General features: G+C 35.4%; 1 protein-coding gene across 5 annotated transcripts in view; it reads right to left on the bottom strand.

Moving 5' to 3' along the window:
* Positions 1-18,149, bottom strand: part of LOC124368992 — a 165,636-nt gene that overhangs the window by 132,321 nt on the left and 15,166 nt on the right. For all 5 annotated transcript variants that reach the window (XR_006923031.1, XM_046826586.1, XM_046826587.1 and 2 more), the window contains one exon: positions 9,623-9,775. Coding sequence is in view for 4 of the 5 variants with exons in the window: in XM_046826586.1 (XP_046682542.1) it covers positions 9,623-9,775 (153 nt within the window). In the remaining variant the exon portion in view is untranslated. The remainder of the gene's footprint in view (positions 1-9,622; positions 9,776-18,149) is intronic.

The raw sequence follows: 18,149 nt of genomic DNA, 5'->3' as shown, positions 1-18,149 counted from the left end.
AGAACTGGAATTAATTGGAGGTATAAAAAAATCCTTAAAAGCAAAAAATCAAAACCAACATATAATAATCTTATAGAAGACGGGGAGATTTGTTCATCTAACCAACGCCACAGGAGAGAAAATTAAGAAAGTTAAGACATAATTACAATCCTGAGATACATGCTGTTGAGAAACGGATTCAATCAAGAGATGTTAACCTGAAATGGATGCACATCTCTGGTTCAGGCAGTATCAGTGTAACATTACTTCATTGAAGTAAGTATGTTAGCAATGTTTTGACAAAATTTGAACAGGAAAACTTAGAAGATAGGCATGGATAATCAGTTATTTGTTTTCTACAATCAGCTTTTTGTTTTTCAATTGCGTATGATTTCATCACTTGACTTTGTCTACTGTGTTTTGCTTATGATATGTCTTATCTATTGTCTGTTAACATTTACAGGCATGTAAAAGATTGTGAGATTTTTATAGAGACCTATAACTTTAGATTTTTCACAAACACCTTATTGGAGTATAACAAAAAATAGATCTGACAAGTTTCTTTCACATAAATTAATAAATTAAACTAATTAGTGAAACTTCTCTTTACATAGGAATCTACAATTACACTACAAAGTTAATTGTTAAGTTAATCTAAATATTACCAATGTTTAAAATTATTTGGAATTAAAAAATGATTTTCAGAACTGTTGTGTTAAGCAAAAACACTGCACAAAATCTAAAGTGAAGAAAATTGAACAAGTCAATTTTCCACATAGAAATAAAAAAATGTACACTTTTAATTTGTAACACAAATAAGTATACTTTTAAATTATTACGGCTTAACACATCCCTCCCCCTAGTGATATAGTCATGCATGTCCCTGCCACATGTGGTTTTACATTTGTATTAATAGTACAAGACAGTTTCGAACCTGTAGAGGGATGTAAGTGTTAGCAATTCTAGCCTTCTAAAACTCTACCTACCTCACTTGAAACCAAGTTTTGCAATTATTCTGATTGCTCTATTTAATATCAGGACTAATTGTGATGTGAACCATCACCCCATGGAGTAATGCCATAAGACATTTGTAGGTATATAAGGTCAATATGCCATTTTTAATGTAACCTCATCACAAAATGTCACTAAGTTTCTCAACAAAAAATGCCAGAGGATATTTTCTAACAGCCAACATCAACATAAGTGTCTGAAGTAAGCATTCTATCAATATGCATTCTCAGGAATTTCTCATTGACCTCATTGATTACAGTGGTTTCATTTAATATTACTGATGGATGGCATTCATGAAGTAACCTTTTTCCAAAAAAAATAAATAAAATCAGATTTTGAGTCATTGATATGCAAATTTAGTTCTAATAAAAATTGCAAGTAATAATTTAAACTTTAAAAGCAATGCTTCTCTAATGCTTCCCTACAATTTCCTTGAAAACAGAGAGTAGTGCCATCCACATATTGAAAAATTTGGCCTGAATCTACCGATGATCTGAGGTCATTTACATAAATTAAAAAAATTACTGGACCTGAAATTGATCCCTACGGAACTCGTATTTAATGTGCAAATTCTGACTGATTTAAATTTAGCTGAACATATTGTGATCTTTCATGTAGGTACAATTTTAGCCAAGTGAGTGGTGTACCTCTTAACCCTCCAATTGATGACCGACGACACAGACGTTCATCAATACCACTTGTGAACTGATAAAGACGACACAGCCGTTGGTCAACTTTCCACTTATATTACATGAAATCCGTTCAAGTTATAAAGACGTAACTTGCACCAGTTGAATCCTCTACTCATAAATAGCAATTCATTTTCAATAGTTTATATTCGTAATATTACTCGTCAGCTGATATCGATCCAAATGCCACATGGCATACAGCTGACGGAAATGGAGCTGGTGACACGCTGCACGGCCTTGATGTTCTTTGTTGCTTCTGTTGCTAGGTTATTATGTAGGCTAGTTGTTTATAATTGATTGTTATGTTATGAAGTGGGCAATCCTCATTGTTCAAATTATATACGTGAATTATTGGATGATGAAAATATTAGTTCTGATGAAGAAGTTATACATACTTTACATTTTTATCAAAAAACTTTTTTGTGTTGTAAATAAGTGTATATATGTTATAATCTTTTTTTTTACTACAAAACTGTGTATATTTTGTACATTTACAATATCTTACTATCTCGAGTCACGTGAAAGTTACATGGAATGAAACTTCGAAAACGAAAGATTTACAATACACATTTTTCAATTTATGTAAAAAAAAAAAAAAAAAAAAAAAAAACAATACTCTAGTAAGTGTATTATTTTAAAGTTTTCTCTGGTTTCTAACAAAAAAATGATATAACACTAATTACTTAGAATTTAGCACATATTTTTAAAATATATCTGAAAAATATACTGCACAAAGACAATAACCAGTGTATCATTCTGGGATTTTCTTATTATCAGTTGGACGATTAACCCACAGCTATTTAATTTTGAGATCAGAAAAAAAGCAGATGGGAAATTGTAGTGTATTTAGTGTGAGAAGTACTAAGTTGGTAGGTATCCATAGTGATATTTAATGTCTGCACCAGTGATGTTGGCAGTATGTATTTGTCAGGCGATGTAACATACGATGTGGTCTAAAAGATAAAGAATGCTCATAGGCTGCTCTCCTGTGACGTCGTCACATCACGCCATACCCTACAACCAACGGTCCAAGCTGGCCAGCCAGCAGTCCACCCGGAGTCCACCCACAGACACCGTCATGTAACCTCCGCGTCCAGTCCGTTCCTTTACGAGCGGTCCTAGAGCAATGTTACTCTAAATGTGTAGTTTAATTTTATTCTTCCCGACCCATAGAGAGTACAGTGTCGACCCGCATTACATTACAGTGGCGACGAGGAAAACAACTGCAACAGTGGGAACGTCGCTTACAGTGGCGACGAGGAAAACAACTGCAACAGTGGAACGTCGCTTACAGTGGCGACGAGGAAAACAACTGCAACAGTGAATTACAGTGATTTAGTGCGGAAGGGCAAACAAGCGTAATGAACACGTGCAAATAACAACGAATGTGCAGGGACATTCGGGACATTGAAACAGTGAATTACAGTGATATAGTGCGGAAAGGGCAACTATCGTAATGAACACGTGCAAATAACCGCGAATGTGCAAGGACATTCCGGACATTCCAACGGTCGGGAGTAGTAAGGTACGCCGATCGATATAAACTATTCTTGGTGTAAGCAGCGCACAAGCTGATTTTAATCGTTGCAATTAATGCCGTTAGACGATTATTTTTTACCGGGTCGGGACATTTTAAACTGTTATTACGGAGTGTACAAGAAAACAAAATGGCAACTATCGGGTCTATGGGTTATTTTGATAGTGCGGAAGAATCGTGGCAGTCTTATATAGAGAGAGATTTGAGTTTTTTTATTGATTGTAATGATATCGATAATTCAAAGAAACTAAGCACTTTGTTGACAGTTATGGGTGTAAGGACTATACGTTACTGAAAGACTTAATTACACCAGACAAACCGTCTGACAAGTCGTACAAGGAAATTGTGGACACTATAGCGAATCATCTGCTTCCCAAGCCTTCTTTTATCACGGAAAGATTTAAATTTAGTAGGCGGAATCAATTGGATCATGAAACGGTTAGCGATTATATTGTGCATTTAAAACAGTTATCTAAGTATTGTTGAATTTGGTGATAAATTGCCAGACTACTTAAGGGACAGATTAGTCGCGGGTCTGCGAGACCAACAGAATACAGAAAAGACTTCTCGGGGAGGAGAACCTCACTTATGAAAAAGCCGTGCAACTAGCTACTGCAATGGAATTTGCTTGAGAAGGGGGCGGCCCAGATGACAACTGCAGGAGGACGTATTCACCGGATGCAGAGCAGCGGGTCGATACCGAAAAGGACACAGGCGGCGAGCATCGCAGCGAGACGGTCATCGGACGGCGGGAAGGCGCTGGGAGACATCACCTGCTATTGTTGCGGCAAGCGAGGATCACACACAGCATCGCAATGTCGGTTTCGTGAGTACACGTGTAATCATTGTAAAAAGAAGGGACACCTTGAAAGAGTTTGTAGATCGAAAAATTATGTTAACAAACCTAATGAGAACAAACCAAAATGTTTTTACAAATAGGTCTAAGGAGCCTTTCAGCTAAAGGGAAACAGTTTTACAGCAATAAAAAGCAATATGTTTATAAAGGTAGGCAGCACTATGTAGAGGAAAGTAAAGAATCAGCAGAGTCCGGTTCAGATAATCACTGGAAACATAAAGACAATGACGATGTGTATGACATTTCCAATCTATTTACGGTTAAAGAAATAGAAACTAAGATTAATAAAATTGAGCCAATAACGGTACAGTTATTAGTGGGAAAGTAAGGAAATTGTATTTGAAGTCGATAGTGGAGCTTGTGTTTCAGTTATGTCAGAAAAAGATTGTAAGACTAAGTTAGGAAATATAAACATGTATCCAACTAGCTTAGTATTAAGTTCATATACACATGAAAAGATCAGGCCTTTAGGTAAGGTTATGGTCAATGTACAACATAAAGGTAAAGAGAAACAATTAGCTTTATACATCGTAGCTAATGGGGCTAATCCCTTGTTAGGGCGTGATTGGATGCAAGCATTAGATTTAACAGTTAGAGTGCCTATAGTAATGTAAACAATGTACAGTCAGCTGATCGCACGAGCATGCTGGGGGTTGTGCCAACTGCAGGCGGCAGCGCGGCAGACGCATGCACGCCTGTCAGTGGAAGCCACAACACACCTGTAGAGGTAAACAAACAAACATCTGTCAATCCGTCTTGTTGTCAACAACAACAAACAAGTAGAATTACTGTTACAATGAGTTTCCAAATGTATTTACGGAAAAGTTGGGATGTTTCAAGGGTGTGCACCAGTTAAATTAAAGTTAAAAGAAAATGTAGTACCAAAATACTTTAAACCTAGGACGTTACCTTTTACACTTAAAGAAAAAGTAGAAAGCCGAGCTGACTAGACTAGAACAAGAGAACGTTATTTCACCAGTAGATACCAGTGAATGGGGGACTCCCCATTGTACCCATTATTAAGGCTAATGGGAAAAATAAGAATTTGTGGGGATTATAAAATAACTGTAAATCCTTTCTTGGAGGTAGACCGACACCCGTTACCGAAAATTGAAGAAATATTTGCCAGCCTACAAAACGGAGAAAAAATTCTCTAAAATAGATTTATCTTCAGCTTATCAGCAGCTTAAACTAGATGTAGATAGTCAAACGTATTGTACAATTAGCACACACAAGGGATTGTATGCTTACAATCGCCTATGTTTTGGTATCAGTTCAGCACCGGGAATATTCCAGAGAATAATAGAACGAACATTACAAGGTATCCCGGGGGTAACTGTATTTTTTAGATGACATTCTAGTAACAGGTAAAAACAATGAGGAACACATGCATAGACTTAGACTAGTGTGTCAAAGACTTGAAGACAATGGGTTTCACAGTGAGCAAGAACAAATGTAAAATTTTTCTGTGACAGTTTTAGAATATTTAGGGTTTTGTTATCAGTAAACAAGGGTTGCATACCGCACCTAGTAAGGTTGAAGCAATTGTCAAGGCACCTGAACCTCAAAATGTGGACACAGCTTAAAGCCTTCCTTGGTCTTGTTAATTACTATTCACGTTTCATTCCTAGGATATCCACTATTTTAACCCCAATGTATCAGTTGTTAAGAAAGGATAACCGATTTTGTATTTAATTTAGCATGTAAGAAGGCACTACAAGAGATTAAGCAAAAGTTAATCTCTGCTGAAGTTTTAGCGCATTATGATCCTGCATTACCACTAGTGGTAGCCAGTGATGCTAGTCCATATGGCATTGCATCAGTTTTGAGTCAGATTCAATACGACGGTACAGAAAGACCTATATCATTCGCAAAGTAGAGTGTTAAATAGCGCTGAGAAAAACTATTCACAAATAGATAAGGAAGCATTAAGCATTGTATTTGGTGTTAAGAAATTTAGTCAATATTTATATGGTACACAGTTTTTGTTAAAGACTGATTCATAAGCCTTTAGTGGCTATTTTTGGACCAAAGAAAGGGTTACCTGCTTTCGCAGCCAGTAGGTTACAACGATACGCTTTGTTTTTAAGTGGTTTCCAATATGAGATTGTGTATGTTAAGTCCCAAAACCATGGCAATGCCGATGGTTTATCTAGATTACCTGTAAATAGTGAGATTAAAGATGAAATCTCGGATGATGACCTTAATATTAATGTCATAGGTACCTATTTGCAGTGTTTAGCTGAAAATGACATACCATTAAGCTATGTAGACATAAAAAGAGAATCAATGGTAGATAGTGAAATCAAAAAAGGTAATATCCTATGGTAGAATTAGGTTGGCCTATTGTAAACTGAACCAGATCTAAAGCCATTTGAAATTAGACAGTCGGAATTAACCTTGGAGCAAGGAATCCTAATGTGGGGGTACAGGGTGGTAATACCTAAAAGGTTCAGAATAAACATTCTGAACGAATTTGCATACTTCACACATAGGTATTGTTCGCATGAAGGCATTAGCCCGTGCATATGTATGGTGGCCTAATATCGACCGGGACATAGAACAACTAGCTAACAGCTGTGCAGCCTGTTTGGAGGAACGAGCAAAACCGCCCAAGGCTTTCCTGCATCATTGGAATGTTCCGGAACGAGTTTGGTCTCGAATTCATATTGATTTTTTTTTGGACCTTTTCAGTCCAAGTTATTTTTTGGTGGTAAAAGATGCGTACTCTAAGTGGCCAGAGGTGTTGCCCGTTGCTTCAACGGCAGCTGTTCACACGATTGTGAAATTAAGGGAATTATTTAGTAGGTATGGTATTGTAGACCACATAGTGTCCGACAACGGGACCACCTTTTACCAGTCAAGAGTTTAAAGAATTTTTGATGTCAAATGGTATCAAACACACGTTTTTCACCACCATTACCACCAGAAACCAATGGTTTGGCAGAACGGTCAGTCAGAACTATTAAAAATAAATTGAAAACCGCTCTTCATAATTCCAAGGATTTAGAATTAGCTTTGAGTAACTTCCTGTTCACTTATAGAAATACAGTGCAGCATTCTACTACCAATCTATCGCCAGCTTCAATTAATGTTGGGCAGATCGCTAAAGTCTAGGTTAGATTTAATTCGCCCAAATGTTAAGGCAATAATGTCAGATAATCAAGAAAAACAACGATTGTACTATAGGGGTAGTAAAACTAGACAGTTAGCTATTGGACAACCAATCATAGCCAGAGATTACAGAGGTAGAAATAAGTGGATACCAGGTTGTGGTAGTTTCACGATTAGGACCAGTCACGTATTTAGTTGAACTGAATACGGGCATGAGGTGGAAACGACATATCGACCAGTTGGTAGGTTTACAGTGTAGTCCGGAAATGTCTGAGTTGACAACAATGCCTAGACTCCCAGACGCAAGCGTGGCAACAGAGCACACGCAGGAAACGATCGATATACAGTCGCGGGACAGAGCGAGCGCAAGGTCGCCAGTACTTTTAGCAACGACCTTGCCCCCCTCTCCGCAAAACCATAACAATAACAGAAAACGCTCAGGGGCAAAGCCCCAGCCCACGTACAAATGTAAACAATAACAGTTCCAGCGTTTCACCCAAACAAATGACACCTGTTAGACGATACCACTAAGGGATCGTAAACCTTTAGTCAAAATGGACTTGTAAATACAAACCCAATTGTGACTTGTATATAATTAATATTGTTTAAGCATTATTATTATCGATTTGTTAATTGTGTTCATTCAATGTGTTATTAATTGCTATATTCTGATTTATTGGTTTTGATTGAAGTGTTTGTGATTTGTGTTAAATGATTATATTGAGTTTGTATTTTGTTCTCTATAAATCTATACTTACAAAAATAAAAGAGTATAATGTCAAATTTTCTTATTCATTGTAATTGATTTAAAATTGGAGAATTGTAAAACAAATTGTATTTGATAAATTTCTAAAAATTGTAGGGGACTTATGTATGTATTTAAGGGGGAGGATTGTAGTGTATTTAGTGTGAGAAGTACTAAGTTGGTAGGTATCCATAGTGATATTTAATGTCTTGCACCAGTGATGTTGGCAGTATGTATTGTCAGGCGATGTAACATACGATGTGGTCTAAAGAATAAAGAATGCTCATAGGCTGCTCTCCTGTGACGTCACATCACGCCACTACCCTACAACCAACGGTCCAAGCTGGCCAGCCAGCAGTCCACCCGGAGTCCACCACCAGACACCGTCATGTAACCTCCGCGTCCCGTCCGTTCCTTTACGAGCGGTCCTAGAGCAATGTTACTCTAAATGTGTAGTTTAATTATTCTTCCCGACCCATAGAGAGTACAGTGTCGACCCGCATACATTACAGAAATTACCCACATTCACAAGAAAAATTAATAATTTTAGCTAAAGGTCACACAATTTTGTGGAAACACTGTTTAACCTGTTGATGAGTGCGCACAGCATTTGCCGTGCCGCTATGACGGTCCATACTGAGTGCCTCACTGACCAGTAACAGACTTTTAGGGAGTAAAATGTTTAAAAAACTTTTAAATGTTAATAAACTTGTTTATTATAGTTTAAATGTATATAAAAATACATTGTAGATTGTTAAAAGCAATAATCTCGTTTTAAAACTTTGCTAGTGTGTGATACTGCTCAAAACAAGGATATATACAATAGGCGACCTCACATGTTGAACATTCATAGCTGGTTTCTTTTCTTCTTTGTCCAGTTCTAGTGGTTTGTTTGCAGACATAGAACTGCCTGAGTAGTTTACGCTTCTTTGTGTCATTCTGGGGGAGTGACCTTATAAAATGGCGACCTTGGAGGCGTAGCGGGTCTTGTGTCCCGCCTCCGTAAAATAGTTTTAAAAGTTATCACCATGTGCCACCACGTTACAGGACTAGCAACACTGTACAGCGACACTATTAGAAACAACTGAAAAGTTCCAAAAATCTCCACTAGACGTCACAGTAAGTCAGTGAGAATGAACTGACAGTCATTAGTCTGCAACGGTAAATGCCGTGCTCCCTCATATGGGACCAAACGGCAAATGCTGTGCGCACTCATTTGGGTATGTTTTGCTGCACTCGTCAACAGGTTAATAAGCCAAACTGATATTCCATGAATGTCAGTAGAATGTTTGGGTTTCATGTCTCTAAAGATTGCTATCACCTCCTCCTTAGTAACAGGAGCCAACATCATTGATTCCGTTGTGTTATGTTGCCCTACTGGAACTTGGTTAATTGTCAAACAGCCACCATTTTGAGCAACATTCACAAACAAAAACTCATTCAATTTATCTGGAACCAAACAAGGATCTTTGATAACATTTCCTTCAATCTCAAGGCAAATAGGAGTGACTGGAACTTCATTTTTCCTGAGTTTAATTATAATGCTCCAGGCCGTTTTTGTTCTAAATATATTATAATTAGACATACAACTACTCATGAATTGGAATGACATAATTTATTAATAACACAATTAACATAGTCTATGAAGTAAACCCATAACCCATTTACCATACATAACATACTCAACTTACCAACTAGTTGGAAGGGCAGAGAAGCTGGGAGGTTGTGAGTATCTAGCATTCCCCAATGAGGATGCATGGTCTGCATATTTTCTATCATTTGCATTTCTTTACGTTTTAGCTCTTCTATCTCACTTATTGTATCTCTTGCCTTGTCTACAGTTCCTGGAATATTAGAAATATATATTTTCTTTCTCTTGTTGAGGTAACCTCTACAACTTAAACCTAAAAGCTCACCTACGAGGCTTTCAGAGCAACAGGATATTAAACCATTTAGTACCAAGCTTATTGGGCAGGTCGCATCATATAATGCCAGAATTATTATGCCGCGACATAGCCACTGGGTACATCACAGTAGCAATTTTAAGAGCTGTGGCAAACACAGACATACATCGTTTTCATTTCGCTAACTTTTAAGATAAAATAATGATTTGGTCTCCTGTTTTCGTTTTTAATAGGAGAATAATGACATGTAATGGAATTTATGAAATGCTGATCTTTAAAAATCGTATACCTTTAAAAGTAGATTTTTTTTCATTTTATTGTTATTTTGTAAATTTAGAGCTCCATAAATATCTGAAAAAATATTTTTACTCAACAAACCTCTCTATTACATTGTAATATATTTCATTGAGAAATCTCAAGATACTGAATCATTCCTTAATTTATTACGATCTTTTGATATGTACTGTTTGAATGAGAAGCCTACTAGGGGTGAGGCATGTTTAGACAACATAGTTACAAATGTCGATAGACATAGGATCAGGTGTTGTGTAATAGAAGCACATTTGTCTGATCATGCTGGAGTATATGCACAGTTTCATGAAATTAATGTTAAAAAAATAAAGGCACAAACACTTTTAAAAAAATTATAAGAGACTTAAATCCTAGAGCATATTCACTCTTAAGAAATAGATTATCACAAATTGATTGGATGCAACTGGATAAATGTTTAAATGTGGATCAAGCTTATGACCACTTCAATTTGTTACTGACAAATTCATTCAATGAATGATGTAAATCTAAAGAGATAAAAGTAAATACTTGTGAAAGGCCAAAAATAAAATGGTATAAACCAGAGTTAAAGAAATTTAGAGAGTTCGTCACAACATTCTATGATAAGTATAAGAATAGCAAGGGTACATCATATGAAATAATGTATAAAAAAAATCTAGATCCAAAAAAAGCATATAAAAATAAAATTGCCTCTACTAAAAATCTGGCAAATGAAGAATATATTACAAATTCCTCTAATAAATTTAAGGCAGCATGGAACCTGATCAAAACAGAGTCTAACTGTAAAAAAAGAAATCAAGAAATATTAATTAATTCCAATGCTTTTAACAACTATTTTGTGAACGTCATGAGTAACTTAAATGTAACCACTGTTAAGGATGTATCGTATATAAACCAGCCATAGACTTAGTAAATAACTTTACTCAGGGTCAAAATAGGGTCTGTAAAGTCTTTAAGTGGCATAAAATTAAACCTATTGATGTTATTAAGTTAATATGTTATGAATGTTAACAGTTTAAGTATGTCAGTGAAGATTGTTATGGTTTATCTAATAGAGTGTCATGAAGGAAATTATTGACGTTATAGTTGAACCAATGACATTTCTTTTTAATATGATGCTAGAACAAGGTATATATCCTAAAGCGCTTAAAGTAACAAAGGTGACTCCAGTTTACAAAAGAGGTAAAAAATTAAATGAATATAACTACCGACCAATTTCGTTAGTCCCTATAGTAAGTAAAATATTTGAATCGTGTGTAAAGGAACAGTTAAATACATTTCTTATTGCAAATAATGTTTTTTGTGCTGAACAGTTTGGATTTGTGTCCGGTAAAAATACAATTAAAGCAGTAGAAAATATGGTCAATGAAATACCAATAAACTTTGAAAATAAATTGTTATCCTCAGCATTATTAATTGATTTAACAAAAGCCTTTTATTGCATTTGTCACGAGCTTTTGTTTCAAAAATTTTTTGTTTATGGTATCAGGGACAGAGAGCTAAGGCTGCTGCAGTCATACTTGACTAATAGAGAGCAAATGGTTGTCCAGGGGAATGACAGATCTAGTTTAAAAAAGATAGAAAGTGGTGTTCCACAAGGATCTGTCCTTGGCCCCCTATTTTTTATAATTGCTGTCAATGATTTGGCTACTAACGTTCCTCGCACACAACAATACTGTATGCAGATGATACTGCACTTCTCAACAGTAATCACCATCTGGATGTATTAATAAGAGAAGAGAGCCAAGCTTTTGAAAGGACCTTAGAATGGTTTGCTACAAATTTCTTTGTAGTAAATGACAAAAAATCAGAAAAAATAATATTTTTCACTAAACCATACAATTTACAAAGATATCAAACCAGTTAAGTTATTAAGTATACATCTTGACAGTAGGTTGAGTTGGGATTGCCATGTGGAGCAACTATGTAAAAAATTGTCCAGAGTTGTGTTTCTTCTTAGGAAACTAAGAAACTGTATTACTGCAGATAAGTTGTTAACTGTTTATTATGCATTTTTCCATTCCCACATAAGATATGGAATAACTCTATGGGGCAACTGTTGTAGTGCACAAAATGCTTTCACATGGCAAAAAAAGACTTTAAGAACAATCAAAAATGTTTCTGATAGAGAGTCATGTTTATTAATTTTCAAAGAATTTAAAATAAAAACTCTTCCAAATCTGTATATTTATTGCTGCTTGATCGATATTAAGGAATTTTTAAATACCCTTCCTACAAGAAAACAGACTCATGATTATTTTACTAGGAAAAACCATCTTCGAACTGCCTAAAAATGCATGGGATGTGCCCTTGAAACAGTTAAAAAAAGTAATAGATAGATGGTTGTAGGATAATATTTTTTACTCAATTGACAAATATGGCCTGTGATATTAGTACATTAAGTTTTTGACGTCTGAATTTTTAATTATGTGTTTGTCTTGTTTTAATAGCTGTTATATATGTCTGTTGTTATTTTAAATTTTATTTTAGTATTAGTATTTTAATCAAAAATCACTTTGTTGTCTTGTCTAAATGTGTATCTGTAGAACAAAGTTTATAATATATTTTAATTAGGCCATCGTTATTTTATAACATTTTATTGTTAATTTGTTATTATATTGTATGTTAAACAATATATAACTGTAATTGTTAGTGAGTATGAACAGAGTAATTATAAGCCTATGACTTTGTTAATTACACATTTTGTGTTTAAAGACAATAAAACCTGTGTAAATTTAGTAAAACAATGCTAACAATTTACAGATTTAGTAAATAGAGTACAAAACTGACTTTTACCATAAAAACGCAAATGTTGCTAGATATAACATTTTAGTATATATTATTCTGTTTGAATATAATATCAATGTGAATACAATGTTACTTGCTACAATACATTTTATATTAAATCAGAAAATAAACTTAACTTTTTCCATTGATAAAAATTTAAATAAAATCAAATTTTGATGTTATAAATGTTTGACTTAGGTAGCAAAACAAAATAACATCTAAGTATTTTCTCTAGTATCTAAGTTTACTGTAAATAACACTCTTTTTAGAAACTTTAAAAGTACAAGTAAGTAATACTAAGAATTACTTATGAACTTAAGAATTACTGATGAATATTAAGAAATAGGGAATGATTTCACCCTCGTGAAATGAAATGAAATGAAATGAAAAATGTCTTTATTAGAGGCGAAGTTAGGACTATAAAGTCCTCTCTACCACTTAACCTCGTAAAAAATTAAACTAACATACATATACATGTATAACTAAAAATAAATCTATTTATTTACCTTATACATTAAAAGAATCTTAGCTTTAAAATAATAAAAAACAACATCTATAATTAATGTAACTTTATAAATATTTACAAAACTATAATAAGACATACACGCATGCATTCATTCAACTTGCATTCAGTTGCCTTAAGTAACACATTCCAAAGCCGCCAACCGCTATACCCCCTGAGCCCCCAGCATCAAGGCCCTGACCTCCCCGCCCCAAAGCGAGCGCGCTTATCAATGGCTCTGATGTTTATAGGTAAGGCATTCCACAATCGGCAGGCAGAAACTGTAAACGACTTACTAAAGGTAGTTGTTCGATGAATTGGTATAGATAATAAGGATGTACCCCTCCTTGTACTTCGTTCACTTATTTCAGACATAAATTGAAAGTTGTTTGAAAGATAACTGGGACAATTTGTATTTAAAAAGAGCGTGCAACAGAATGAGTGAGTGATAGTCTCGAAGATCTTTGTAATTTTAATATAGATAATTGTTTGAAGAAGGCGTTACGTGATTGTCTGAGATTAAAAATGAACCTAATTCGAAAAATTTTTTTCTTATGAGCACGCTGGAGTTTATTTGAAAGCTCCACAGTCATGTCATTAATGACTATGTCACAGTAGTTGAAGTGAGGCAGTAACAAGAGTCTTTATCATGCATTATTTTAACCTGGTGTGGGTAGATATGAAGCCAGCCGCTTGAGGCTGTGAACACCGGCAAAGACCCTATTACATATCCCAAAGAAGCCTGTTCAGTCCATCTTAAGTGTTTGTCAATAATAAGTCCTAGATTCTTTACTTTCTCAGAGTATTCTAGATCTTGGTCATTTAGTTTTAAATTTGGGAGCCGTATAGTAAAATCAATTTTACGAACAAGCTTTGAATGACCTATCATAATACACTGAGTTTTGTCTACGTTTAATTTTAGTCCATGTTTCCAAGTCCAGTGAGTAACAGCGTCAATATCGGAATTCATGAGAGTCACACAAGTTTGTATGTCCCTTATAGAAAAGTGGCGGTATAATTTTTGTAAGTCATCTGCATATAAGTGAAAATTGGAATGAGTAATTCGAGTAGTAATGTCATTGATGTACAGTGAAAATAAAAGTGGCCCCAGGACTGAACCCTGCGGAACTCCCACGAGTGACTGGTCTCCATCTCGACTGCTTCTCACCCGACCTGACACACTGGCGTCGTCCCGAAAGATAAGACTCAACCCACTTGACACTACCATCAGAGAAACCATCCTTCCTAAGTTTGATGAGGAGAAGGGGATAATAGACACAGTCAAAAGCCTTTGAAAAGTCGAAAAGGGTTAAAATGGTTACCTGACTCTTATCAATTCCAAGGCGTATATCATCAACTATTTTTAGAAGTGCAGTAGTAGTGCTGTGGTTGGAGCGAAAACCAGATTGAAAATTTGATAAAATGTTATTACTTTCAAGGTATATTGAAAATTGCTGATGAACAATCCGCTCCAAACACTTTGATAAAGCAGGGAGTAATACTTATTGGCCTGAATTTGTGAAGGATTTTGTGGAGAGGAACATTTCTGAAGTGGGCGAACTAAAGCAGACTTTCCATGTCAATGGGAACATTGAAGTAGCCAGAGATTTATTGAAAATAGCAGTGATAGTTGGAAGAGTAACTGGAAGAGTATCTTTTATTAACCTTATAGGAATGCCATCGCCCCGACTGCGTTACTGGACATCCTTATAATAGACTTTAACACATCTGTCTCTGTTACCGGAGGAGTGAAAGAGAACTGAAACTCAGGTTTATCAAAAGTAGCACCTTTGAGCTCGGAGACATACTCCTGAGCCCCAGACTGATCAACAGGAATCTCAACAAAGAAGTTGTTGATATCATCGAGATTAAGGGAAACCGGGGGGAGTAAGTGTTAGGCTTGCCAACTCCAAGATCTTTCAGTTTTTGACCATAAAATTCTGCTAGATTGTTTTTTAGACAGGGAAGAGTAGTAAAACCTGATCTTGGCATTTCTAATTTGTTGTTGCACATTGTTCCTTAATTTTTTATATACAGCCCAGTCATCACGTAACTTGGATCGCTTAGCCTTAAGGAAAGCTCTATCTCTTTGCTTCTGAAGGTGTCGAATAAATTCTGAGATCCATGGGGCAGGCTGTTTAGTTACTCTTTTTGAAACAAATGGAGCGTGTTTATCAAGAAGGCCATTCATTAATGAATTAAATTTTGATACCATAATGTCCACATTATCAGCGATGTGACCTCATGCCATGGAGTTATAGAAGCATCGATAAGCAGGGAATAAAGATTGATATTTTTGTAGTTTCTCTAAAAACATAACTTTTGGTTCGATCTTGGGAGTTCTTAGTTTTATAAGCAAGAAAAATAAGGTCATGTTTGGAAAGGCCAGGAGCAGGAAGTTGCCCGTGGTGCGCAACCAGGGTTTGGTCACAGACAGCAAATGATATCAAGCCAGGTGTCGGCAGTCTCAGTGTGGTGAGTGGCTTGCAGAGGAAGTAGGGTCATGTTACACGAGTAAAAACATATTAGTTAAAAAAGTTTGGTCATAAGTAATTGGTCCAAGTAAATCAGTATTAAAATCTCCCATCACAATAACATGACTGTAGTGAGCCAAAAAACCCAGAAGATCATGTTCAAAACTCAGCCATGTAGCCCAGGTGAGGAGCTCTGTAACAAACAGCAATTAAAAATGTGTGTTCCATTAACACAGACGTCCAGAAACATGTATTCTGGCCGTCCATCTCTGGATGTATCGGATGATAGCAGGACAGAGACAAGGAAGTGTGACCTGAACGTACACAGCTACCCCGCCACCACCTTTTGTGCAGGCGATCATTTCTGTACAGGTTAAAAACCTGGAAGCTCGACACTTCTGTCACTTAAGTGAGGTTTTCAGCCAGGTTTCTGAAATTAGAATAATGTCAACAGGAGATGGTTGAAACATGGAACGAAATTCATCAATGTGGCCATAAAGAGATTGTGCATTGACATGAGCTGCCTTTAAGAAGTTTGAGAAAGGAGTGAGAGATTGGCAGAGAAGATCTGGGAGGGCTGACGGAAGCACGCGCTGGCTCGGGGCAGCACCGTCAGACGCCAGCACCAACAACACGCCGCGAGGCCCCGCGGGCCGCGACCGACAGACCGTGGCTGCGTCACTGCAGACAACCCTTTCATGCAACACACACACACATTTCCAACTTCACCGTGTAGTTTTAATTTACAAAAACTTAAAACTAACATTATTCGAAAAAAGGGCTATATATGACCACATAAGTAACATACAGTAACACAACATAGATCCATCAGCTCAAATAAATACAATCTAATCAACTAAAATAAACAAAACCATATCAATAATGCTAAAATAGTAGTATAAATAAATACACCACAGTTGACTTCCACTTACTTAAAAAAAAGAAACTCACAATATAAAAAAATCAATAACTAACCATTAGATATAAGTACCTAATATTATTTACAATTTACCACAAACTTGTATATATATTATGACTATTGATTGTTATGTGAGATTTAATAGAAAATATTATAGTTTTGTATAAAAAATTATTGTTCTGAATGTTTTAAAGAATAATATTGTGTAACGAAATAAAAGTCATATTTATGAAATAAATATATTATATAAATACAATATTTTATTATTCTAGTAAAACAGAAAATAGTAAATGGTGGAAATCTATTGCAAAAATATTATTTTATACTGTAAACTCGTGGATAAGTTAAGTCAAAAATTAGTTTAATAGTTTCCAAGATATGATTTTTGAAAGAAAGGAATGAAGTTTGTAAAGGCATGCCCTGAGTTATATGTTACTAATTTTCATCAAGCTATTGGAAGTCTGGATAACTCAATGGTAGCGTGTCTGACTTTAAAGCTGAGGTTCTGAGTTCAAATCCTAAGACTCAAGCGAGCTTTTTTTGAGGACATAGTTGTCATTGAGTGGTTGGGGACAAGTCTTTACAGGAGTGGCCATAGTGTAAATGACTATAGAACAAGCCGAGTAGTGACAACTGTGGTTGGTGCACCATATGCCGAACCCTTACTCTATTCCTTAATTCCTTAATCCTTGCAACTCGATTCATCATTCACAACTCCATTCTCATTAATTCATTTGCCACTTCAATATCATTAATACAACATTATACACCCCACCCTATTTCCTAAAAATGTCTCTCCATCAACTTATACAACAACAAGACCTGAATAATGCTTCTAACTATAAGCATTGGACAGTAGCAGTGATGGGCAAAGACCTAAATAATGCTCCTAATTATAAACGTTGGACAGTAGCAGGGCAAGGCATAGTAGAAGTTGAATGGATATGAGAATCCCCAGAATGGAAACATGCACACTAAAAACAATAATTGATGATATTCACGTTGTTTTCTTTCAGTCCCTCAAAAATATATTCTTTAGCAAATGGAAAATCCCGTTTTCTTCTGTAATAATCTTTATATTCGTACACATAATATCCTAAATAGTTGTATAATAGAATAAAATTGTTTATATTTATCACAGTAGTAGAAATGTAAACACAAGTATTTGTGTTAAAATATTTATTTTTTAGTAGATATAGTTCTATAATTTCTCTTTGCATTTATAACAAAAATCTCTTTATATATAAATGAATGAAGAATATAGGAACTTTTATAATTACTCAGAAAGAGATGATATTAGTGATAAAAGATATCTAGTTTGTAAAAATTACAAATTAATCT

Source organism: Homalodisca vitripennis, chromosome X (genome assembly GCF_021130785.1).
Source record: "Homalodisca vitripennis isolate AUS2020 chromosome X, UT_GWSS_2.1, whole genome shotgun sequence".
Taxonomy (NCBI): Eukaryota; Metazoa; Arthropoda; class Insecta; order Hemiptera; family Cicadellidae; genus Homalodisca; species Homalodisca vitripennis.
Note: the sequence above shows the minus strand (reverse complement) of the source record. Positions and strands in the feature narration are given on the sequence as shown.